Source organism: Pezoporus flaviventris, unplaced genomic scaffold (assembly GCF_033815535.1).
Source record: "Pezoporus flaviventris isolate CSIRO_AGI_PZ_B2104156 unplaced genomic scaffold, CSIRO_AGI_Pfla_v1 ptg000003l, whole genome shotgun sequence".
Classification (NCBI taxonomy): Eukaryota; Metazoa; Chordata; class Aves; order Psittaciformes; family Psittacidae; genus Pezoporus; species Pezoporus flaviventris.
This window is the reverse complement of record NW_026892551.1, coordinates 19,530-46,327: the sequence shown is the minus strand read 5'-3', so window position 1 is coordinate 46,327 and position 26,798 is coordinate 19,530. Positions and strand designations below refer to the sequence as shown.

Below are 26,798 nucleotides of genomic sequence, written 5' to 3'. Positions count from 1 at the left end.
GCTCTGAACCGAGCGGCAGCGGCACAAAAAGACCAAGGCTTTACTTCCGCCTTTAATGGCGACTGTCGTATTTTACGACGCTGGGTCTCAACTTACGGCTGAACCCAGCAATGGATACGTCATAGTCGGGGAGGGGCCTAGAGTGGACTGCTCCCCACTAACGGATCCCTCTCGCGCGGCTCCCATTGGCTCTCGTTCGGCTCCCGCCCTCCCGCTCGGCTGTCCCGCGGCAGCTTGTAACCCGGGCGGGAGGTAGGCTGTCACGTGACGCGTCGGTGCCAGCCGGCGGTGGGGACGGTCGCCGGCGGCAGGTCCCGAGGATGCGGTGGCGGTTGCTGTGGCTCCTCTGCGCCGCCTCCCGCTGGTGGGGCGCCGGCGGCAAAACGCTGCGGGGCGGGTTCGTCAGCGCCGCCGCACGGCGGGACCCGTGGCGGCCGGTGGCGCGGTTCCAGTTCCACGGTGGGTGCTCGAGGGAGGAGCGGGGGAGGGGAGCTGTTGGTGTGAGCCATTAGAGTGGGATGCCTCGGGCGGAGTGTGCAACAAGTCTGATACGCGCCGTTTGCGGGCAGCGGAGGGGCAGCTGTGTCAGGAGCGGGATCCCGCGTTCCGAAGCAACGGAAGAGGAGCTGGTAGGAACCCGGCAGCGCCGCTATTCACTAGAGAAGGGAAAAATGCCGCTGTGGGCGCTGGGCGGCGCGCCGCCTTTCGTGTGCCGCGGCCTGACGTGGCGGGAGTAGCTGGGAGCGCTCGGGTGTTTCAACTTTGATATGAATCTCTGATTCTTCCCCCCTGGAACTCCACCAAGCGAGAGCTGTGCTGGACCCTGCACGTGGCTGTTTCACGTCACTGGGCGTTTCTAGTGTCACCGTGCACCAGGACGTAAATTCTTGCCTGATCCCTTCCAGATGGGTTTTCTTCCCTGTGTTATTAACTCCTCGTTAGTAATAATTCTTGACTGTTAGTTCTGAGAGGCCTAGCAGTGGGCTAGAATCCTGTTAAAATAGCCTGTGCACAAATACAGGTTGGAATTAACGCTGTACTACACAGACGTTTTCCTTTGCAGAATAGATGCAAGCTTAGTGAGTGCCATATACAACGAGGCTGTGCTAGTCAGCATGCCTTTCCTACAGGCTCAGTATTTCAGTAGCTTAGGCTGAGTTAGCTTCATGGCAAAGGAAACTGATGAAGAGTCTCGAGAATAAGTCCTATGAGGAACAGCTGAAGGAGCTGGGGTTGTTTAGTCTGGAGAAGAGAAGGCTCTGTGGGGACCTTATCGCTCTCTACAGCAGCCTGAAAGGAGGTTGTAGTGACGTAGGGGTTGGTCTCTTTTCCTAAATAATAAATGACAGTACTAAAGGTAACGGCCTCAAGCTGTGCCTGGGGAGGTTTAGATTGGATGTTAGGAACAGTGTCTTTGGAGAGAGGGCGTCAGGCATTGGAACAGGCTGCCCAGGGCAGTGGTGGAATCGCCATCTCTGGAAGTGTTTTCAAAAACAGGTAGATAGGCCCTCAGTGACATGGTTTAGTGGTGGTATTGACAGTCCTGGGGTAATGGTTGGACTTGATCTTAAAGGTCTTTTCAAACCTAATTGATCCTGTGATTCTACAAAAAGTCTGTGGAATGCTTCAAAAGACAACCATGAAGATCATACTCAGGCTTCCTCCCAGACTGGAGGAGGCCTGTGAGAGGAAAACAAAAATGTTTGCAAGAAACAAAATCTAGTGGGATGAAGGAAAACGTGACATAAGCCCTAAGAATTGGAATGTGACCTTCCAGCATTGAATGAGAAATGATAGATAAGGTGGGCATAGCTTGGGTAGTGATTTGAAAACAGTTAATTATCGCTGTCCTAGAAGATATTTGTAGAAGTGCTCTATATAGGTCTAAAGAAAAGAGCATTGCTTAAATCTGAGAAAAGAATGTTAAGGCTCAAGATGAGTGGTTTAGGTGTTCAAATGTAATTTATTCTACAACTGCATGTATTTGCGGTCTTAGTGAAGCCACAAGGTCTTTTTTTAAGAGCCGTATGTTAAGTTTTCAAAATCTTTTATTAGCAGCTTAGATAAACTATAGTCCATAGAACATTTTACAGATCCCAGAAGATCACCTTTTTTGAGATTTTATTTCAGGACTGCTGTCTTGCAGCTGGTTCTGAACAAGAAGATATTCCTGGCAAAGCCTTATTTGAAGCTGGTAGTAGTCCATTGACTCACATCCAGCTGGTGCCTAGTTTAGGTGGGAGAGAAGATTGCTCTGACGGTTTAAAAAACATACAAAGCTTGCTTAAATTTCAATAAGTTTGTGCTCTTGCAGTACTAATTGTTTTTTCATCATTAAATCCTCTTCTAATTTAGGGCACTGTTACATTAAAGAATTATATGGCAGCATATAATGAAAGAATTTATCAAAGTAAGTTTGAGGATTATGGAATTACCCAGACAAGATAATTGTGTCAAATAAGCTAATTCTAAAATGGTTAAAGTATTTCTCTAGGCCAAGATGCAGCCTATAGGTAGACCGACACATTAGAGAACACTTTTGAAGTCTGATTTTCTTTGTATCGATTTGATGTCTGTCATCTACAATTAAGTATTTTAGCTCTAATCACTCCATAATATGAAGGCCAATTTACGTAACTTCTTCTGGTATTAGATTCAAGAGCTATTTTATGATGCTCATAATCATGCTACTAAGGTCATAAAACAATAGACTTTGAACCAGTTATTGAAACTGGTTGAGGCACTGCCTTAACTTGGGAAAATAAAATTTGGGGTGGAAGTAAATAAAATGTCTGAAATTCTGTATTAAAAAAGAGGGAGTAGGGAAGGCTGTAGTAGAGAAGGCTAATGACATTTGGGTTAGGGCAAAGGTTTGTTTAAGTATCATCACAGGAAACTGTGCATGCAGTATTGTGTTAGAGATATATAGAAATTATTTTCTGAAAGAGCTTGAAGAATTTTATGGGAAGTAGTGGTAAAAGTTTAAGAAATAAAGTGAAGCTTTAGTGCTGCTACTGATAAAAAAACCTCTGTGCCACACTAGCTTTTTGTCTGTAATGGACATCAAAGCAGATTAGTTGATTTTATTTTTTAAAAATCAAGGTGACCATGCTGTTCTGTGTGTCAGAATCAAGAACGTAGCAGTAGCTGTGACAAAAGCAGCTAGACTTCACCTGTTTCAAGCACAGGAGTGGCAGAAGCTGCAGAATGGCATCGAAGATCAGAGCTGTACAGAGAAGTTCTCCAAAGCTCAGCTGACAAGTGAGTTGCTGGTTTTTCCCCTTACTAATTAAATTTTCTGTGTATTTAGAACCCTGTGAAGTTACCCATGCACATTTACTTCAGTGAATTTGGACTTCGCATCAAGTGAAGTAAAAGCATGACTTCGTCCTTCTGTAATTAAGAATTATTACAAGGAAGTAAAATTACTTTGTTTGCATCACTCCAGAAGACTTTGTTTGCAAGTTATGATTTATTTCACTGCTGCAAAATGAACAATCCTTGACTAGTAATGGCTTCAGTTCAAACAGCCAAACTTTATGAGCAGTTCTAGCCTCATGCTCTCACTTGTGCACAGCTCAGAAAGGGTACATGTTTGGCTGAAGTTTCATTCCTCATTCAGTGCAGAGATTTTCTTTAACTTAGCTTGAAATAAAAGTTTGTTTGTTTGTTTTTTTACTTCCAACTTTACCATAAAAAACCTAATGTTGAAAGAATTTTCAAAGAATATTATTGTAATATGAAACTGAAGAACTTGAGAATCTAATGCTTAGGTCAGTCAAATGTACAGTTCGAGCTGCAGCTACAAATGTACAGTTTGCGTTTTATTGCAGTGGAATGAAAGAAATTAGAGGCAGCCTGCTGCAGTTACCTCTAAAATTCTGACATGAATGCTTGTAAGGTGGGAGTATAGCCCAAGTACACAGTAAAAAGGTGTAATTTTGTACCTGCGAAGATTTTCTTTTACAACTTTATAATCATTACTTTTCCAGAGGTTCTTTTTTTTTTTTTTTTCTGTCTGTAATGTTATCTGCAAAAATTAATCTGGGTTTTGCTGCATTACTTTAGATGTTGCCTGTGTTATCATTTAATGTTCTTTCACCCTTTAATTTTATAATTTGGTATTCATCACTGAATCTCACATTCATATGTTTTTAATATTTGAGCTGGGAATTATACCAGTACAGAATAGGTAGGTTATCTTGTTACTCTGTTGTTTATGAAAGAACATTTCTCATTTGTCAGGAGGGTCTTGTTCCCCAGTTCCATGGAAATGGCATTTTTCAAAGATGAGAAAGCAAAAATTAAATTGTATTTTCATTTTCATGAAGGCACAAACCTGTCATGCTTTGAGATACAAAACATGTTAGAAAATTTTTAATACAGTAGCAAAGATGAGCTAATCAGATAAAGCTTAACTTGAGTATCCATCTAAATGTAAAAGAACAGTAAAAAACTGAAGCATCCAGTTACGTAACTGGAAGACAAACATACTGAAATAATTTTTTTACCATTTATTCATCGTAATGTTGTGAAACCCACTTAAAACATAAATTTTCCTCTAAGAAATTAAATTAACATTAGAAACTTCATTCAAATATATCTTAAATGAATACAGCTTCTTTTAAAAATACATTTCCTCTGTGCGGCCAGAATCCCTAGAGTAACAAATTGATCTCCTGGAATGCTGTCACAGTGAAATCTTACACAGATGTCACTTCTAAGGATGTAGCTCCCTTACTCTTGATCTGAGCTGAACATGAAGTGCTGCTGAAATGACTAGCAGTTGGTCCGTCACTCCTGTCTGTCCCAGTGGTGTATCGCTGTTTTCTACTGTGTTTAAGAATGATGTGACCACAGGGTGAGTTGGATCTGTTTGTGGATCTTGGGCAAAATCAGTTGCATTTTTATTTTATCTTCATTTCCTGTGTGTTTGCTTGCAGATTTAATGGAGAAATGGTAAAATACACTCTGTGTGATCTTTAGGCTTGATGCAAATAACAGTGTGTCAGAACTCAGCTGAGGGTTGAGGTGGAGAGTAAAGCTAACCCTGTCAGCTGCAGTTTGCCTTTCATTTGAATTAAGCATCATATGAAAGCTAAAATCTGTGTTTTTAAAAATATTGGTTGTTTTGAAGAGAGCTGGTTCACTTTGTATAATCTGATAAGGTATGTAGCTCCAGAATTGAATACATTCTTATCATTACCTGAACAAGAAAAATCACCTGTGTTAAAACACTATTTTTTTTTTTTTTATTGTGATTCTTGTGTCTGAATTTGTACTTCATGACAATTGCTACAAAGAAATTTATACGTTTCTTACTGGATCATAATGTTGATCAGTTTGCACCTTTAGATAACAGAAAATAATGAAGTTGAAACAAGTTTATTTAAATCACATAAATGTTTTTCAAGGTAGGCTTCAAGTTAGGAATAAGTTCTAAATTTTGCCTACAAAATGTTTAGGGATAATGAGTTTGCTAAGGGTTGTTTTTTAAATATGTTTTCATTTGGAAAGGCCTTTACGTAAAAGGAAGAAATAGCTTGTTTTGTAGATTTCAAATGAAAATTTTTCCTCAGGCTTGGCCATTGTCATCTTCAAACTATTAAGCTTAAATAATTACAGTCCAGTCATTATATTGTTGTTTCTTCTACAGAGATGGCTTTCATTTATAGTTGAACTGATCAGCACTCGAGTTCAGTAATCATTGTAATAGTATTTGCAGTTCTTGCAGTTTCACCCCGACATACATAGCTACAGATTTCAGTTGCAGCAAACGTTTATTTTGAAGAGACCGTGCTTGGTTAATAGTTGCTTTTAGGAGAAACAGTGGTAAGATTGGTGAGCAGATGAAACTTCAGACTCCTGCGTAGTTGATTTTAAATATAATCTGATTTGAAACATGCAGTTTTATTAGACACTGGTCTCAGGCCTTAGCTGTCAATTGAAATTCAGTCTGTTAGGAAGATGCTGTAAAATATGCTAATTTGCACCTTTAATGCGTGCATGCTGTTGTTTACTGAGATCATACATGGCTGTTCCTGTTTGGTGCTCTAAATGTCTTTGAAAACAGAACAGAATAAATTTCACAAAGGTATTTTTCATACTGCAGAAGTATCTGTGGAATAGCTAGTCCTGTTGGTACTGTACTAGGGGACAGAAATGTGCTAAGTGTAGGAGACGCAGTATGCAGTTACTGGCTTGTGGCAGAAAGGAGCCCTGCCAGTGAGCTTAAAAGCTGAGAGATGGAATGAAGCATGTATCTTCACCAACTCTTGTCTCTACCCATCTGAAACAAAAGATGAAATTGGAAATCTAATCTCTGGTGTTACGGCTGGCTTTGAAAGCAAAGACTGTTTGGTACTGTTTGTTGTTTATAACCTGTATATCATGATGTGGATTTAAGTTTTATCTTTGTTCAAATATGACTTTTCTAAAAAAACAAACTCATCAAATGTTTAATCCTATTTTTGTTTTTTCTTCCAAAGTGACTGTGAACCACACAGAGCAAAATCTGACAGTGTCCCAGATTCCTTATCCGGAAACATGGTATGTGTTTTATGTAGACAAGTTTACCTGCGAGGAGAATTATTCTGAATCCGAGGATATTCAGTTTGAAATGGTCTTACTAAACCCAGATGCAGAAGGCAATCCATTAGATCACTTTAGCGCAGGGGAATCTGGTAAGATTTTTTTTCTTAAAATTAGATTTGTAAGTTAAGAATTTGATCACCCAAAGAAATCAGTACTTAACTGTGCTTGCAGAAGTATGGGGAATGGATGGTAGAGGCTCTTATATTCTGCTTTCTCATGGAGAGTAAACTTTGTTTTCTGGCATTACAGAAAACTCTTTAGACTGACTTTCCAAAACTTGCCTAACTGGAAGTACAGATGCAAAAGGGAAGTTAGTGAAGATAGCTCTTTGTTGACAGGTATTTTTCCTATGTTGAAATTGTAAATTTCCACTTGAATGTGAATTTAATCCTTGATTTTTATTGAACTCATTGAGTGCCTTAGCTGTGTAAAGTTTTATTCTGTGCAACATGAACACATGCACAATAAAAATTTTTGCCAGTTCAGTGTTTAGGTCTTTAAGTATCTTTGTCACAGACTGCAGATTAAATATTTGTTAGTCCAGATTTTATTTTATTTTTAAAATGCAATTTTTAATCCTTAGGCATGCAAGGAAAAACCTCTTAGAAGTGGCTCAAGACAGCAGTGAGAGAAATACCTATAAAATTGTATGGTTTGGACAATCTGGAGCAACCGAATATCTGCTTCACTACAGTGCTTAGCTGCACTGCTCTGGGAGGCCTCATCAGCCTGTCACTAACCTAGGCCTGTTGTAAGGGAAGAGTCCCATATGTTTAGTCTGCCTTCATATGCAGATTCAGTCTACATACCCAGAATGAGCATGATTGCTATGCTCAAAATCATATGCCCTGCGCTTATTCTTGGTCAAAGGCAGCTCCCTTTCTAGAGGGAAGAAAATATTCCCTGAAACATTTAGCAGAATCTGTAAGAAATTAGCACTATTAATCATTCATTTTTCAAGGCTTATAAATTGACTTACCTGTCTCTTTAATTTCTCAACTGTGCTTCTTAATCTACAAACTTAGTTGGCAGGTTTTATTTGGTGAATCCATATCCAGAACTGATAAGGTTAATTTACTAATTCTTAAAAAACAGCAGTAGCATTCTCTTGCTACATCAAGACGCAGAGCAGCTGTAAGACATTGTGTGGCTACTAGAAGTGGTGTACAGACCTCCTAGAGAGGTATCTCAGCTCTGTATTAATTTTGTAGGCAGATTTTGAGCTCTGAACAGCTTGCGTGCTGAGTAAATGCATTAGATGCACATATTTAGATATAACGAGTAGGAAACAGGATGAGCTGTACATGGCATTTCTTCCACAGTTGCAGAGGAACACCTCTGTCAGAGTTAAAACTTGCATCGGGGCCATAAATCCTGAGGTTATGTGCTTGTGTCTACTTACAAAGAACTGAAGAGAATTTCATGTCTCCTTTGCTCTCTCTTTTCATGTTTGGTTTGTTTGGGTTTTTTGCTTTGGTTTGGGTTTTTTTCGGGGGGGGTGTTTTTTTTGTTTCTTTGGGGGTTGTTTTGTTTGTTTTAAGGGCTTTTTGGTTTGGGGCTTTTTTGTGTGGGTTTTTTGTCAGGTTGGTTTTTGGTTTTTTGTTTGTTTTGGGTTTTTTTTTGGTTGGTTTTGGGGTTTAGTTTGGTTTTGGTTTTCTTTAATGCATTTCTGGGGAATAATAATTGTAATTTTTCCAGAGAGGTGTGCAGCTTAGAGCATTAGGGTATCAGAGAGAAGATCTAGCTTCATTTTGTGGTTCTTTCATTCAGGCAACTAAAAAATGCATAGTTACAGATGGTTCTAGTTAGGTCATGTTCCACTGGAGATGTGTGGCCTGACACAGAAGATCTCAAAATTAAATGGACTATAAGGAAAGTGTTTGAGACTGTAACATAGTGAAATGTTTGCCTTAAGGGAGAGGAAGCCTGGCAAGTAATCTTTTATCATTTTGCATGGTAGTGAGTTTTTTACATAAGACATAATAACAGTGGAAGCTAGGATTTCTAAGGGAAGTTGACAAGGTAACATTTTGAAGATGAAGTTAGGTATTTCAGATTAAGGTAGATAAGTTTTATTTTCTCTGTCAACTCTAGGTTACTTGAAAGTCAGGAAACTTAAAGACAGGTTGAAAATTACCTTTCTGTGTTCTTCATAGTTGTATTTCAGTGCAACTTTCTCTTAAATCCTTTTGGTCTCAAGCCAATCATCCGCAATCTGTCTTTGGTTGGAAGGAGCTTTCTATTGTAAATGTTTATTAAAAGCTAGTTCATTTTCTTAAAGAGTTTTCCATGTGTACCCATTCATCACAGTGAGAAATAACTCATCTACAGAATCCCTGCCAACGTCAGTGGGTGTTTTTTGAAGCAGAAAGATAAAAAGTAAAAGAAAGAATAACAGATTTGATCTGAAATGCATATTTTTGTCATTCATAAATTGTGCTTTTGGGTAGGTATGCAAGAGAAGCAGAGTTTGGGGTTTTTTTGTTGTTTTTTTTTAGGAATCTTTATTACCTTATGCTTTTTTCCTCTCTCATTTCACTGTAGGCATGTCAAAGATAATTCAGTTTAGCCATAGAAGTTATAGCAACTATTCAGAACTCATCCAGTTCTAATGTTTTTCAACTTAGATATTGAAATGTGTATGATTGCACTGTTTCTAATCTGTTTGTGGAGCTGGTTAAAAGTTATTCGCCGTTATTTTCTTGCTGAAGGAAAAACACTGCTCGGAATCTGATTTTTATGGGCACTACTTGGCTTCAAGGAAGGTTGGATAAGGAAAACAAATTTTCTGTGAGAAGCATCTGTTTACCCATATTTGCTTGTAGCTTGCTCGTTTTGACCCTTTGAGAGCTCATATTGTGGGTTCCAAAGCTTCCAGTCAACAAAATAGATTGTCAGGATGCAGGTCTTCAGGGAAGCATTTTACTGGACTACTTCTAGACTAAAAATTTGAGGATTTCTGATTTATACATAAAATCAAAAACTTGGGGCATTTTTTCAAATTGAAAAAAACAAAATCCATTCTGTGAACTTACTCTGTGTGCTATTTTTCATCCCATTTTTCTTTATCTAAAAATTTTCCGTCTTGGTCAACAGTGCCACTTGGACTTACTATTTTCTGTGGAGGAAGAGTGACACCCTGTGGTTGAACAGATTCAACCGCAGTCTTTTCTGGGTTTCTCTCATCTCAGATTATGCCTTTAAAAATTGAAGAGGGGCAGGGGAAAGGGTTAAAAGTGAGTCCTTTAATAAATATGTTTCTGACTTATCATATGAGCTACAATTATTTTCTGTTTATCAAGAAGCTGTATGCCACTTCATACTATTTTAGTAATATCTGCAAACCTCTTCCTATTTGAACAGAATCTCTCCTACACTCAAAAAAAGTTTTTGTTGAATAGAAAATACTTTATCAGATCAAATAATAGCTCTTTCATTGACTTTCTTGGGTAAAATAGGCTAGGATTTACTTATTTTAGCTGTACTATCACTTTTAGGTGACAGTTACTATGTATTTCCCTGTGATTTTATAAAAATACCCAACATAGTTTAGTTATTTACTGCTGGCAGCAATGTTTCTTTACAAAAACTAACCCATATTTATTCTTCCTCTTTTTTTTTTTTTCCTTTTTTTCTTTTTTCCCTTTCCCCACAGGGTTGCACGAGTTCTTTTTCCTGCTTGTCCTAGCATACTTCGTAACTGCTTGTATATATGCACAGTCCCTATGGCAAACACTTAAGAAGCGTGGACCTATGCATACTGTACTAAGGGTGTTGACAGTTGCATTACTGTTGCAGGCTGGTTCAGCTCTTGCCAACTACCTGCATTTCTCAAGGTATCTTTGTTTATTTTTACTTTCAGGTCTTGAGACTTCCAGAGCATTGTGTTGTAAAGATCAGTACATGATCTCTTTTGTGTCAATTGTAACAAAACATAGGACTGACTTTTTAGAACTACATTGTTGCCTAAATGTACTTTTAAGAGACAGCATGCATGTAAGACTCACCTAAAAATATAATCTTTTTATTCTTCCATCAGTTATTCTAAAGATGGGATAGGAGTACCTTTTATGGGAAGTTTGTCAGAATGTGAGTATGGTTGTCTACTGTTTTTTACATACTTCTACACATTAATCTGTATGATACATTAGCAAATGCCATTGTTGGACTGTACAGTAGCACTGGATTTTTTTTAATTAAATTTTTAAATTTAATTTTGAAATACTGAAGTCTTCTGAAAAAACAGATTTCATTCTCTTTACAGTAACTGCATTTAAAGTTATACAATTCTGATATTGTTTAGGATTTTTTAAAGTATTTTCTTGTCTGAAGATTCCTTCCTACAAACATTGAAATAGGTGCCTATCACATGAGCAAATGTTTTGGTACCTTAAAGGGTTTTGTGGAGTTTGCATGGTCTAGAATAGTCAAATTTTTTAGGAAACCTAATCACATTTTATGGGGTGTGTCATTTCACTAGCAAATTTAACATTGGTTATAACAAAAAACATCAGCCATTTGCAACACGAATGATATGACTCCTGTGATGCAAAAAATGCTTATGTAAAGCATTATGTTAACAAAATATTTTTTTCCACTCTCTATAAATATTCTGAGTTATCACTGGAACTTAATTCCTATAACACCCCTTCCCCAAATGCACTAATTTACTCCTGCTGTGTTCTTCAGGGTTAAGTGCTGTTGGGGCAGGGAGGTTTTTTCTGTAGTTTACCTTTGAAGCTCTGGGGGGTCCTTCTAAGCCTTTTGATTGGCTTGAAAAACCTCAAGAAAGTAGTACTGTGGTGATGGGATACCATTGGAGAATTAACAGCCTAAACAGAAAAATATTTCCCTTAGAGTTCATTTAGAAGCTTGCAGTTGGAATTAACAGCCTCTTGATGGCACTTGGCACCACAGTAATTACCTCTTTCTTGTTTTAACATTTTCAGTTAGCGCTCCTTGCAGCCTTTCCAGCAACTGTGTTATTAACCTTTCCTTCTTCTGAAATGAAATTAAATCAAGAATATGGAGGTAGTCATAACTCCTCCACAGTGGGAAGACCAGTATTAACTACCCACCCAGAACTTCAGAAAGAGTAGCTGCACGTTAGATTTTCTCCGTGAGTGTTAATGTGAACAGCCAACTTTTACTTGCTTAAGGCAAAGTTTATTAAGAATAAAATATTTTTTCAATCAATAAGCTGAAATTCAGATATCCTTACTGTTTTTAAGGTTTGTGGTTCCCAAACAAGTAGAAGAGGTGAAGTAATAGAAGTGTGGAAAGCTTCAGTGTCAATTACAATTCTGTCTGTTAGGAAGAAGTGTAGTTTGAAAGTGGAAGGTGCTACCATTTTTCCTATATCAGAACAGAAATCCAAGTTAAAAATAAATGGTAGAATTTCTGTTCACTGCAGTGGTACCAGAATTGCTTTCTAGAAACATGTTCAGATACTGTCCTAAACAATTACTCTTTTCATACCATCAGTTAGTCTTTACCATATATAAACACCTAACCCTCAGTCTAATTTATCACTCAAGTTAATTGTGTAAATCACACAAGTAATGCTGATACTCAAAAGCATCACAAATAATGGTGTTATTTTTTCGTAAGATTGAAATGTGAAAGTCAAATAATATTATTATGCCTGTTGAATAGGCAAAAAAAGATGAATTGTGATGAAACCAGATAACTATGGTGTCAGTTCAGTAGCATGTGACTTTACACTGACCCTGGATATCGTAGGATTATTGTAACTTTAGAAATTTCTTTCAACCTTCTCACTTTCTGACAAGGTGTATGAGATGTCAAAGATTAAGGCTGGTGCTGAATTTTTGTCTTACACCATTTTGTCTGGGAATCCACTTGAATTGTTGCCACACTGAAACTGAGCGATATCTGTATCCAAGATGTGATTGAGAGATGATGTCTGGCTATATCTTATAAAGCAAGTTATCTTAAGGAGTGATAGAAAATAAAATGCTCTCTAGAACATCCTGATTTGCTCAGTCATTTCTCTAGCTTGGATTTGGGACACTGGTTTGGCATGCCTTTGGTTCACGTAATAATTTTTTCTAGCAAGTACTGTGTCTCCATAGCTAGCATTGTAAAATACTTTCAAGATCATTTTGTCCAAAATCAGTGCCACTGTATTTTACTAAAGAATGAACAAGCTTGTATTTACTAAAAGCTCTTCACATTTCTTAAACAGCAAAGGTGTTGGAATACATTAAGAAGCATTTAAGCATACAGACTGTGAGAATACCAGATATATCCCAGGAATAACATATTGAATTCTGTTATATTTTGCTAGTGTTTGCTGTCAGGGAAATACTGTAGCTGATCTTCATTCAACATACTTCCCTTGTGTGCATATTAATCTCTGTACAGGGACAATATTTTCTATTCCAGTATTTTTAGTAAATGTCAAAGTACATTAATCTTTAACAATACAGCCCAGCTGATCAGGTCTAAAGCTAACAACCACCTAGGAAGAATCTTCAGTTCTTTCTACCATCAGTAGTACTTCAGCAAGGCTAACAAGTAAAGACTTTTAATATATTCTATCTTGAAGTTTTCTGTATTCAGATAGAGCTTCAAACACAGGTTTGAGACACTGATTAATAATGTAACTTTATGGTGTATGTGTTAATTGTTCCCAAACAAAGGGAAAAAATGGACATAGCAAAATGAGGCAAAGGTAGTTTGCATTTAATAAAATGAAATACAGGCAAGATGTCACTCCAAATGAAGTTTGTGTTAGGGCTATTCATTATATTTTCCTCTTTAAGTATCTCAGAGTGGAATTTGTCCTAAATATTTGTGCTTTCTATTGCAAGCTACTGTATCCTTAAGGTACAGTGCAATTACTTTAAAGTACAGTGCAACTATCTGACTTTTGAACAAAAGGTTTTCAGAGAAAAAAAAGGAGTTAATTTCATCATGGTTTATATTTGCAGTGTGATTAGCATACATATGATTTTAGTTCTTTAGCATTTATAAGTATATTTATGCAGATGGACTCCTGAGCCCAGACGTCTTTGACCCAAGAATGGGACTTGGAAGGATGTGTCTGTGTTGTTGCAGAACTGCAGCATAACTAGAGGAAAGCTGATAGTGGTCTGTTTTGTCACTGGAAATTACTCAAAATATCCATATTTTGTGGCAAAACAATCTCATCTAGTCAAACTACTGTAAAAATTATGACTAAAGGTGATAGAGAGACATAAATGTCCATCCTTCATTTGTGGCTATATAAAACATTCTTTTTGCTTTAGAAAAGAACTTTATTTTTGTTGTGACTATTTTTCTTTTGTTTTCAATAGTGTGTGACATAGTCTTACAGATACAAATGCTATATTTATTGTTGAGTCTGTGTATGGGTTGGACAATAGGCAGAATGAAGAAATCTCATGGCAGACCTCTTCAGTGGGATTCCACTCCAACATCTACTGGCATTGCTGTAGTAGTTGTCATTACACAGGTTTGTGTTTTATATTCATTCTTATACTGAAATACACAGCTGCTATTAAGTATGACAGAACCATGAACCAAATAACTTCAATATTTTATGAGGGAGAGAGTATCAAGACTGGAAAAAAAAACAGCATAATGTGCACCCAGTATGTCTAATAGGTAACAACACCTTTCTTTACTTGACCAATTTAAGGTGTAGCTCCACAGTATGTTTTTGTTCAGTAGTAAAACCACTTAAGAAGTTCCCACAGTTTTTCAAGCTCCTAGTTGTGCCAATTGTTTTTAGCATTATGCTGTAAACCAGATCAGTGGAATGATCTAGATTTGCACACACACAAAAAAGAGAGAGAATGATTTCAGCACAGTAATTTTGCTGATCTGATTTATAATATGATCCTATAAAGAGTTGTAATCAGTGCAATTGAGGGGTTGTGAACTACATTGTGCAGGGTAACAACAAGCAGCATGAGAGGAAAGATGAAAAAAGCTGCTGTCAGAAATCCTGTCACAAAAAAATCTGAAATCCTCAGCACCCATCTCTTAGAACCACTCAAATAGGATGTTTAATGGTCTTTGCAGTCAATATCAGGGAATTCTTGAAAGGTTCATGTGCATGATTGGTCTTGCAAATATACAAATGGTCTGACACATAATTTCATTCAAATATTTTCCATTAGGATGAATTAGAAAGTCAAGTAAACCAGCAACTTAAAAGTAAATTGTAATGGAAATCTTGCAACCCTCGTGGTGCCTTTTGTAAACAAATTTTTTTAAATCACAGCATAAAGGCAAGAGAATCTGAAAGCCATTGAGAAAAAGAAGAGCAGGGAGAAGCTGGAGACAGTAATGAGGAAGAGATTATACTGAAGATTTTATGCTATTTGAGTAGTATCTGTAGTTAGTGCTGCTTCCAAACTAAATAAGTGGACTGCTAAAACATTAAGAGTAGCTGGGAGCTGATGTTTCTTGCTAATTAAGAATATAAACCAAAGGCTATTAAGGTGAATGGGACTGTTGAATTTTAAAGGTAGGTTCATTCCACCTTACTTTGACACCCATCTAGCACCAGAAATTTTACATGCTGGTAGTAAAGAAGACTTCTAAAGTGTATCATTTTATTCATGTCTCTCCATGTACATACATGGGTGTGTTAGTAGTTTGTTGCTTGAGACTGAAAAGGTTTTTTGTTGTTGTTTCCTTTTTACTATACATGGAAAGGACACGGTATCATCAGCTTGATTTTTGTTACTTGTAAAAATTGGGGAAGGTATCATATGTCTGTGCTGCGTCCTCCAATGTTGACCCATTACACGTTTGTGTTGGCTTTTTGAGCACTTCAGGAGCATTGGCTATTTTACTTTTCTCCGCAAAGCCACAGTTCTACCCCATCTCCTGGTACTGGTGGGAATGCCAGGCTTGGAAGGAGTCTTGTCGGAACAGAATATGGATATTGGAGTATGTCATTGTCTGGGTGGTTTTGCACACCCATCTCAGTGTCTGCTGCCTGCAGCAGAAGTTCACTGGCACCAAGAGTATCCTTGCCCCTTCTGGAGAAGATATTCTTCATCTCATGGTTCAGTACATACAAAATACACCTTCTGCTGCATTTCTTCTCCTTAATACAGGCTGCAGCTGTTGAGCACAGGGGTGCAGGTCCCAGACTGCATTGCCCCTATCAAAGATTGTGAGCTCATGACTTCATTCTCTGGATTATTCTGTTGTTCACTGGTCTGTCTAGGTTGATGTGGGTGTTGGATCTGCTATAGCACTTCTAATGACTAAAACCTACAACAGTCTCCTTTCTATCCTGCTCTTTCCTATAAATTTTTATGGGAGAGCCAGTTTGCTCCAATGATAGAGCTTGGACAGACTTACATGGATGATCAGAGATGTTCTGAGGACTTCTTGTGGAGGGTGCTGGAAACCACATACATTACCCTAATGCAGCAGATGAAGATTGAATCATGTTTTATTGCCATTCACTGCCTGTCCTCATCTCAAGCAAGTGGACAGTCTGGGAAAATATGTTATTCTTCAGCTTTACTGCATTTTGACTGGCAAACTATCTGACCCTGTTTGCTTGCTACTAGATTCAATTAGCAAATTTTCAAGGTTTTTTCGTCCTCTTTGTACCAATGCTGTGGATTCTTTCTTTTTGCTCTTTTAGAAACAACAGCAATTTCCCAAGCTGTGTTTACAGGTTACCGTCAGTCCAGGGTGGACACAGCCTACAGTGTGGAGGATTCCACTTCTACAGGTAGTGTCAGCAAATCTCTTGTGGTCTTTGCAGCTGCAAAAGAGGACAAGTCTGACATTCAGCATCTCCCTTTGCCTTAACTTGTTCTTTATTTCAGCCTCAAACAAAAGGTTCCCTGGCTGCTTTATATTCATTGAAGATTCCACCCTCTGCTGCTGAGACACAAATCTTGTTCAAAACTTTCTTGATGGCAGTCCTTTCCCATCACATAGACCTAATGGGATGTGTGATGAGCAGTTTCAGTTTTCAGAGCCGATTGGAGTGGGGCAGTGATTCTGGGAAGACGGCTGATCACTTTGTACCTGACATAGATTTTCGCTGCATTAGACATCACACTTCACAGGGGTTCTTAGGTACGCACCAAAGGTGCGCTCAGAATGAGGTCTACCTCTGACCATACATCTCAACCAATTTACTGTACTGGTATTGCATGACATCAGAGACCCAAGGACTAGATTTGGTTAGAAGCAGGTAGTTAATCCACTTTGCCTTGCTGCTACTTTTGATTTCCCTTTCGCTTCCCCCTTCCCCTTGTGTCTCAAAACTGATCTGTCCCATGAGAACCCACCCTTACTGGAGATTGATACGTTATCTTGGTTTGCCATAAAGTCAGTGTCGGCATAGCGAAGGCAAGGAGTTCTACCATAATTGTTTACTCATGAAAAAAAGGAAGAGTGTCTGGTTCTTCAGTGTATGAATGTGGAGGTTCAACTTGTATATCTGGAACATCATGATGATGTCCATGGCAAACATTCTTCTAGCATTTGAAGAGGAAGACCGATGCTGGCCAGTGGTTGGTGTCCACTGGGAACCAACATAGGTCAGAAGTATGTGCAGGTGAAGTCAGGCATTTTGAACAGTGTGTTATGTAAATAAGGAGATGGTCATTCTCCTTTACAAAGAAGCAGTTGTGACTTTAATGTTGGACGTAGCTAATGTGAGTCAGCTCTTTAGCTACCTAGTGCATCCAGTTCTTTTGTCTACAGCCTAAGCAGAGTTGTTCTTCGGGATAACAATTAGAATTCCCCCCTTGATTTCTTCTCAGAGCTCAGACATAGTTCTGCTCACTGCCAACAAAATAAAATGTCCCTGATAGCCACTTCAGCAGGTTGCTGTGTGGGTGTTTTTTAAGCTTGTTCCTGATATTGCATCTAAGTGAGGTGATACATGACTTTCTGTGCTCAAGATAAGAGACTTCAGGACTTACTGACCTTAGTTTCTCAGGCATAGCAAATTAAAGAGGTCATGCTTGGCTGTGAAAGTTCTTCCTTCATTGAGAACAGATTGCTTAATCCATTGTAATTTAGGAGCACTTCGTAGCAGAGAATCCTCTTTTATAGGATCCCCCTTTTCCATCCCAGCTCATAATAACAGCAGTGACACATGTTCACCTTGTCTGAGTTTCTAGTGTCTTGCATGGATGGTTCTGTCTCTGCCTCTAATGTCTCTGCCTTCTGCTTATTTTGGAATAATCTAATGAAACTGAAGGAAGCTGGATTTCTGTGATCTTACATTGCTGTTACTACACACAGTCTTTGATCAACTGATTCCTGTGTTGTTTACACAGCTTACAGTCTTTAAACAGCTAGTCCAGAGCATACCCTGCTGTCAGACACTATTTTCCCATGAGGATCTGGACTTTGTTCTCATGATTCCTTTACTCCAGCTCTTTGTCATCTTCTCATGAAAGTGGCTTCCGTCATTGTTGTTACTGTTGGTGTAGGTTAAGGAAAATTCAAGTCCTCGTGAGCTCTGTTCTTTATTTTCTCAGACTATGTGTGTCCAGTCCAGGGAAGTGTAAACATCAAAAGGGAAAATGCTCTGTACAAGAGTGCAGTGTAACACAGCTTACGAAGTTCTTTTGTGTAACTGGTAGAACTCTTGTTGCCTAAGCCTGGTCTACCCAGACTGAAATAAATTCTGTGACAGGAATACATCAATTTTGTGCTGCAGACACAATTTTACCAAACACTACACTCACTGTATTTCAGGGTTTCAGGAGCCATTTAGTCTTACTTCAGTTTTACCCCCTGACAGATTTCTCAGTCAAGTAATGTGATCATTTGAAGATGTTTGCTTGGAGTTCCTCAGAAATAGAGAGCTATGGTGGGGACATTTGAAGCCTCTTGGTCAGATTGTTTACTAGTGATCAGTGATGTTCAAGACATGCATGCTTCACGTCTGTCCTTTTCCCATCCTTTCATTTTCCATCCAGGTGGTTGAGGAATGACTGAAATAACAGCAGTCATGCTTGCCCATGTCATGGCCTAGGTAAGGGAAGGGAAAAGTGTGAGTACTCTCTGAGGATATTGTAAGCAAAAATGATCCTGTTTTGACTGATGAGACCCAAGGCCACCCACCTTTGGAAGGCACAGGTGGATATTTTTTTTTTTTAAGTTAATATCAGTAACCTTTTTGTCTTTATGTAGTTAATATAGTGAGAGCACCTTTGAATGTGTTCAGAAAGGAATTTGACTAATTTAGATTTCTAAATTGAGGCACACAGTGTCTGCTTCTGAAGGCCTTCAGAGCTACCTCACTCATAAATCAAATTTGCCTACCTTTCTTCAGAAAGCCTGCTTCATTAGGCACCTGAAACCTAAGTGCAGGTTAGATGTGTGTAGTAGGTAGACTGGATTCCAGTGTATATTCAAGTCGTAAAATGCCATTCAGCTGCTACATGATGCTGGGAGAGTCTAAACTTTATGGGTATTCTAATTTATAATGTTAACACTCCCAAAGTCTTAAAAAGGTATTCTTCAGCAAGACCCATTTTTTATGCAACAAGTAGGCGCCTGCCTCCTACCCAAGTAAGATTCATAAGCTTAGGCACTTCTTCGTCTGGTTTTCATTAGAGGATCTATCAATAATATTCTTTCTCACAGTGCTCCTACAAAATTGGATTCTGCAGGAGATGGATACAGTGCTGAAAGTTAAGAAGGATTACTTTCTTTTGTGTAGTTATCTGTTGGCTAGAGCATTTGTCCAGATTTTGGAACAGTATTTGGAACCTGTGCTGCTCCCTATCCTGGACCCTCAGAGGTTTCTGAGCTGCTGGCTTGCAGAGTCAGGCTCACTCGCCTTCCTGACCTAGCTGATGTTGAATTCTTTTCTCCACAATGGCACAGCTTCAATAGAAGGGGTGGAGAGTGGCCCACCCAAGAACAACCTATAGCCTGGCAGTTGCGGCACTCTCCAAGAAGGTGGGAGATGTGAGCTGGATATCCTTTAGGCAAAGAAGGGAATTGTGGGAGATCCAAGTTCAACCTGGGTGAATGCTTGAGCCTTGAGGCTATTGTATAAAAGGGGCAGCAGCACCACCCTCTTACTTCCCCATCTTTGAAAAGAAAAGTGAATCCTGTTAGGATTTTGAAAGAAAAGGCGTAGTCGCCTGCCTTTGAAACAAGCTTTACAGGTTGTGGATCTGAAGTGGAAGGAGGCACCTCCCTGTAGCCCTGTGGAATCATTTCAGTGGGCTTCCTGCTGAGTAGGCCTACTCCTTAACTAGATTATTTTTAACTAGGTTATGTTTAACTAGATTATTTGGTATCTTATGCTAAGATGCCACATTCCTTCTGTTCAAATTAAAGGAAACTTTATCTTGTCAAACTTTTAGAAAGTTACAAAGTTCAGGAAGTGAGGCTGTTCCTGCCAGTTGCACTTGGAGTAATAATAGATAAGTGGCAAACTAAAAGCAGTTTAGGCTAGGGACCAGTTGTGCGAATAATCTGTGATGGGAAGATTAATTGAGGTTTAGTGTAACGTTGTTTACTCTAAATGTGCTTTGCTGCTGTTCTTTTCCAGAGCTTTTTACTAATCTGGGAGCAGTTTGAAGATACGAATCACCACAGCTACCATTCACACCACGGCTTAGCAAGCAGTCTGCTTATTTGCCTCAGAGTTTGCCTAGCTTTATCACTGGCTGCTGGTCTTTACCAGATCATCACAGTGGAGAGAAGCACGCTGAAAAGGGAGTTCTATATCACCTTTGCCAAAGTATGGGTTGCATCAGGGAAACTGATCCTTTCTGCTGTAAATATAATTGTGGCATGGAGTTGACGGAAGCACTAAACTCTTTTCTTCCATAAGAAAGTTAATGTTTAAGTGTCTGATTTGATTAAATTGCACTCTGTCATCAAACTCTGAGTAGTCGTTTTAATTTGACAAGGAGTATAGAGCTTTTTTAAACAGAAATCCCACCTTTCATTGTGTGGTTTTTGTTCTGTTGATTGAAAATTAAACAATGGGTTCATAAAATAGACAGAAATGTAAATGCAGTTCCTCTAACTGTCATTTCTTTCTTAAGCTGGCATGTAGTCATTTTATAACTTAAACTCATCTTCTCTTTCAGGCCTGCATTCTCTGGTTTTTGTGCCACCCATGTCTTGCAACCATTGCTGTAATATTCAGAGAATATCAAAGAGAAAAGGTATGTACAGGCAAGATAAAAGAGATGGAATTTGAATAGTAGTTGTTCTTCATGTTCGGTGTTTGTTAGCAAACTCATGCTCTTAGGCGGTTAATCTTATGACCCCAAAGCAACTTGAAAAGTCTTAGTCACACAGCTCTCATTGATGCTAATGTGAGTCATATTTTACAAAGGCATGCAGGGTTTGAATCATCTAAGAGTAGTAATTTCTAGGTTAAGGGAGGGAGAGGGGGGAGATTGTTAAGTCAAAGGAAAATGTGGAGGGGTGTTTTGTTTTATTGTTTGCTTGTTTATTTTTAATTAAAAACACCTTGGGGTTTCTTTTAACAAAGCTAGTAGAAAGATAAATCAGTGGATTTTTTCTGTTGTTTGCTTTTTAGTCTTCATCCTTTAAAAACTTTATGTGGCTAAATAGGTCAGGGAAACTGTAGCTGAACTGTATTCTTTAGCTTAAGAAATCTGTCCAACTGTGTAGTTTGTTTTTTAAGCGCTAAACAGTTAAAAATAAAGGTGGACTCACTGGGTTTCTTGGTTGCTTAAATATATTGGGAGCTAGAGAACTAGTGTGGAGCCTGCCACGTTCAGATAAAAAGCACTACTATTCTCAGGTGATTGACTGCCTCATTCCAGGGTAGAGTTTGCTTCTTTATGGTTATAACCATCTGTGCATTTGTATGCAAATATGTTCAGAAATTGAGCTTTTGTTTGTATAGAGGATACGTAAGGGAAAGAAAAAGGTTCCACTAAAAATATATAGTAAATTAAATACTTTGATTTAAAAAAAAAAAAAGACATTGAAGGAGGAAAAGGCTCCTCTAAAGCTACAAATAAGCCTTTTAGTTGTTGTTTGATTAAATTATCATCAGGGCAACAGAACCTGAGAGATCAGTAAAGGAGACTTTTGCAGTTTTGAGATTTTAAGCTTGCTGAAGAGAGAGTGCAGTTGCTCTGCTCATGCATTTAAGCGAGTTTAACCATTGTGTGCAGCTGCAGTTCCTGCATGAACTATGATAATTTAGCTGTATTTCCTTCTTTAAATGCACTTCAATACAATAAAGAAATTCACAATCAGTAAATATCATGTTTACGTAAGGAAAACGTGTTTTAAAAGACTCTTTATGTATAAACTTAGACTTTTGCTGTCTCAGAAACAGTAGTTACCTTTATATGTTTGATAAATACCACCTTAGATATCTTCTACACCTGAAGAGGTTCACGCTGAAAAGAGGTCTGGCTAAGTGAGACTTATAAATCACTATCCTCGCAGCTCCATGACTATGTTAGTGCAAAGTGTTTCCAGGCTTTTCCTCCCTCCCCCTCCCCAACTCTGTTTGTTGTAAGAATAGAATATCTAAACATCACCTCTGCTTGTGAAACTGCATGGGTGGTGAATTGCAAGTCTGAAATTCCCCAGAACAGAGACTGCCAGAAGGGTTATGTGACTTGCCAAGGGCTACCTACCAAGTTAAAAACACCCAGGTGTGAGAGTCTGAATCCTGGACTTGAGACTCATGTTCAAATCTTTTGTAACTGCAGCAGTATTAAAAGGTTTAAAGTTAGACCTCAAGCACTTACACAGTATGCTGTAGAAATTTATTGTGGGTTATTTGGTGGAGGTTGGGTTGGGGTTTGGTTGGCTTGGGTTTTTTTTTTTCACTTTTTTTTTTTTTTTTGTCTAGATTATTACCATGGGTATTATCCTCTGTCAGTGCATCTCCATGGTTATCCTCTACAGACTTTTTCTCTCTCATAGTCTATATTGGGAAGTATCTTCACTGTCATCAGTGACATTGCCACTAACAGTATCCTCTGGACATAAAAATCGACATCACTTCTGAGATGTTTAGGAAGAGTACCTTCTGTAATAAATGTGCAATAATGACTTGAATATACAGGTATTTTTGTCACAGGTGTGTCATACATTGGTTTCGCTGGAAAAGAGTAATAATATAAGAGCACTTCACAGACCTTTGGTCTGACAAGTTCCCTAGATTGATCTGTTAAAAGTATTGTGGAGTAGAAAAAAAACATAATTTGAATAATTTTATAAATAGTATATGCAGCATGTGGTGTTGAGCTGTATCACGGAGAAGAACAATGAATCTTTTCTCTCCCATTCACAGACACAAAAAAAATGTCTTTGTTTTGTATCGATACAAGGTTTGAAGGTCTTACAAAATGCAGTTCTTAAAACACGTACAGGCTCAAACAAGTCTGAAATTGGCCGGTTGTGAAACTGGTGTGATGTGTAACGATGAGTAAAAGTTCCTTTATTTTCATGCTTTAGAGAAAATGTGGTTTATGTATAAGTATAAAAGAAGGGCAAACAAAAGAAGGGGAGTCCTCTAGAAAACACATGTAAAATGTTCCAAACTGCCTGTGAGAAACTTTGCTTTATTATCGGCGTAAAAGAAAAGACTATTTTGCAACTAGTGTTCATACTGGTTAAAATTTTAAGGGGAAGGAAAATAGGGTTTATCTGCATTTTGTTGTGTTTTTTTTAATAAATGTAACTACAAATTTAATCCAGTAATGAAGGTCTCAACAGTATTTGACACTTAGAAGACATAGCAACATGAAGGTAGTTAAAACAGCAGGCTTGCATCTTTTAAATAAAAAAAAAATGCAAAGAAAATGGAATGGGTGATGTGGTACTAGAATTTTAATCCTGATATAATTCATTTCTGTTACATTGAGGATTCAATCATAATTAAGCCATATACACAGATTAAATTAACAGAAGCATTTCAAATAAATGTTGGTTTCAGTCATCAACTACCCATGAATTCCTGCCCAAGGATACTTAATCAGGATTAAATTTTCTATGAATAATTGAAAAACAAAATACTCACTGGATTTGTTATAATCCATGTTGGCACTGGGTTCTAAGTAGTTGCCATCTTCCATCCATTGTAATAAAGCCATACTACTTTGTGATGCCCTAGCATTCAGAAAGCCAGTGTAAATGTATACTTTATTGAAGTGCCTATTTATTATGATTAAATCATGCTGACATTTTATTTCCTTCGTAATAAGAACATACCTGTTACCACTGTGAGTGAAATCTTTCTTTATGAGTTTACTTTAGTATTTGTCAAATGTTAGACTTCTTTTCATACATATGTTTCTTCACAAAATCGGTTTTATTTTCTAGTAAATGAATGTTTGTTTCTTCTTAACAGTGTGTATTTAGTTATGTCTCTATGAGAACGTGAAGACACGGGGTTTCTAGATTTAAAATAGCCCTAACTTTTCTGTTCATGTTTGCTTCAGTTGTAAGCATAGTTCAAGTCTATTCCATTTTAGTTTAGAGGCAAAACTAGACATTTGCCTTTGACTAAGGCAAAATGGCAACATGACAAAGTTGCTCATTAAATCATCTCCTTTCTTATTGTTTGTAATTCAGATCAAGAATGGCAGGTTGAGGCTGGAAAAGATGAGATATTATGATTTCACACAATCTTCAGAATGATTAAAAGATTAATTATTACATTCCTCTGATAACCACACAAAAATATTATTGGTTAAACTGCAGTCTTTATTTCCCTGCTTATCTCTGTACTTTTCATCTTCGCAAGAAAAAAGCATCCTGTTTTTTGATAAGTCTCCAATAATGCAGTAGAAGAGTTCTAGCTGTCCTTATGTGTAAGACATGAAATTCACACATAAAATAGAATTTTCTGATAGACACAAGAACTGCTTTACAGTTTACGATCCGTTATGATAAAAATTTTAACCTATGCAGGAAAAAAAAAGTATGTAACTTTCTGAAGAGACGCTCTATTTGTTTTATTCTCCAGAAGTATTTTTTTTTTTTTTACTTCCTGTAGTCCCTCACTTCAGTCGGTCAGTGTTACGGTAAATGATACCTTAATTTCACCTTATAAATACACCCTACAACAACTCATAAAATGAATTCATAGTTAGTCTGATTGTAAGTACAAAGCACAAGATGTTGTCTCTTAATCTTTTCCAGATTGCCTCATAAGTCATCTGGTGACATTATCCTCTTAGTTTTGACATTGAAAATAAAATTTTAATTTTGCTATTAATGTAACTGTAGCAATTAAATATGGCTTCCTCATGGTAAGCAGTACAAAGGACATGGTTTTTCTGCCCAGGGTCTGATAGTGTTCTTTCAATACCAGCACTCCTCAATTTTATGTTACTAAATCATTAATGCGTAGTAGTGGGTCAGTATGACTGCAATAGTATTCAAGATGTTAGTTGATTCAGTACAGGATATCTTGGGGGGAGGCTTCAAGTATGACTAATTTACAAAGCTTCATCCTCACCTGGTCTCTAGCTTGAAGCTTAACTGCCTTTGGATCATGCCTGAAGAGTGGGTTTGAGTATGTGAAAGCCTGTCTCTTCTTCCCAACTTACACCTTCTGTGAAACCAGCTGATAAGACATTGCTTTTTTCATGCTTATTCACAGTTACCCATTTTATCAATTTGATTTCATAACCTCATCTTGAAAGAATAGCTTCCAGCCTTTTTTCAGTTGTCTTCAATCAGTGCATCTTGCCTGGAAAACTTTCTCTTTTTCTAAAATGTGCTTTTCGTCATGAAGAAAAAAAGTATGTTTCCTGTCATGAACTGGGGCTTTCGCATACATCTGAGGACCTCGTGATGCACCCTGTGTCAACTGTGCGTTAGGTGACAGCAGTGGTCAAAAACACTTCCGCAGTATGCCCGTAGCCGCAGTGCATAAGTGGTGTGGATTTGTGCCTGCTGAAAGGTGCCATGTATTCAGGGAATTCTCACAGAGGGCTAGGGCAGCTCTGGGCTCCTGCCACCTCACCACTGCAAGGGACTGAAGTGTGTTCTCCCCTAAGGCAGCACTGAACAGCACTGTTCAGTTGAGGTCAGATGACAACACCTCACTTGAGAGTTTCTGTGCATTCTGCAGTTCTGTTCTGAAGCTGCAGTTATATTAATTCTATTGCCCATATATTTCAGTGCTCAGAAAAGCGTAAACTGAAGTTGGTTGTGTTCTGAAGAAACCCACTTCTGTGTGTGAAAGGGCATCTTCTTACCAGCCGTCACCTTTCCACTGGTATAGATGCCAGTTTATGTCAACTGTGATTGATTGGTCTGGGGGGAAGTATCCCAGTTCAGGAGAAATGAGGGTGAGATCATCGACTTGGTCTATGAGACCCCCCACAAGCTGGCAGGAGGGATCATCTTGCATTGCTCTGGACCAGCTGTGTGGAGGATGGAGCAGTTCTAGGGCTCATCGCAAGTCTCCTTAAGCTATTCACTCATCTTCTGTGTAGAATGTGGTTATTGTACATTTATTTAAAGTGCTTCAGGTAGGAAAATTAATACTTAAATATATGTAGATGGAAGTGGGAAGGTTTGATTGGAAAAATATCAAGTTTCTAATACATATTGCTATACTAAGACCTCCCACACAAGATAAACATTTATAGTCAGGTCTGATGAATATTCCTCTCTGGTTCATGTGCCAGTGGAGAGCCATGGAAGTATCAAAATCTTTTTGTTTGCATCTTGATCCTCTACAGAACTGGAAGAATATTTTATTTTATTTGGCTCTAGTTTATTCCGTGCAATGTTACGTCTCTAGTTAATCCGATGTTTATTGGGCTGGCCAAAGGTGATGCTGTACCTTTTAATTCTTCTTGTGTGACTATGCAATGTACAAAGAGCAGGTGATCCTTGCAAATGTCAAACATTAAAAGAGAAAGTATTGAGCTGGTTTTCAAAGAATGGTTCTTTTCTAAGCGCGCTGATAAACTAGGCTGTGATTTTTCAGTGAACAGTAAGTCCTAATTCCAGTTTTTCTTAAACCATTATTTTCTGCAAATCTTTTTCCTGTTGTGTGAATTCCATCTCTCCCACTGAGCTCTGTTTCTGCCCTCCCCTCTCTCATACATACGACTTTGAGTGTAATGGGTGTCATTTCTCTCTCTATCTCTCCATCTGTTCCCACGATCAACACTCACAGTCCAGCCCCTACTTTGCATCTAGTATGCGTACTCTCTTTATCCTTGGTCTGTTTTGATTTCGCACTTTTCCTG

General features: G+C 38.2%; 1 protein-coding gene across 2 annotated transcripts; it reads left to right on the top strand.

Annotated features, from left to right (window-relative positions):
- Positions 1 to 283: 283 nt before the first annotated feature.
- GPR180 (G protein-coupled receptor 180) lies at positions 284 to 26,471 on the top strand. 2 transcript variants are annotated; one of them, XM_061445205.1, is made up of 9 exons: positions 284 to 459; positions 3,103 to 3,261; positions 6,489 to 6,683; positions 10,250 to 10,430; positions 10,634 to 10,683; positions 13,917 to 14,074; positions 20,129 to 20,320; positions 20,676 to 20,753; positions 22,433 to 26,471. In XM_061445205.1, the coding sequence occupies exons 1-9, from the start codon at positions 321 to 323 to the stop codon at positions 22,589 to 22,591; spliced, it is 1,311 nt and encodes a 436-aa protein (XP_061301189.1). In that variant the 5' UTR covers positions 284 to 320; the 3' UTR covers positions 22,592 to 26,471. The 2 variants fall into 2 exon arrangements, with proteins under 2 accessions (XP_061301189.1, XP_061301190.1); XM_061445206.1 differs by lacking the exon at positions 6,489 to 6,683.
- Positions 26,472 to 26,798: the final 327 nt, after the last annotated feature.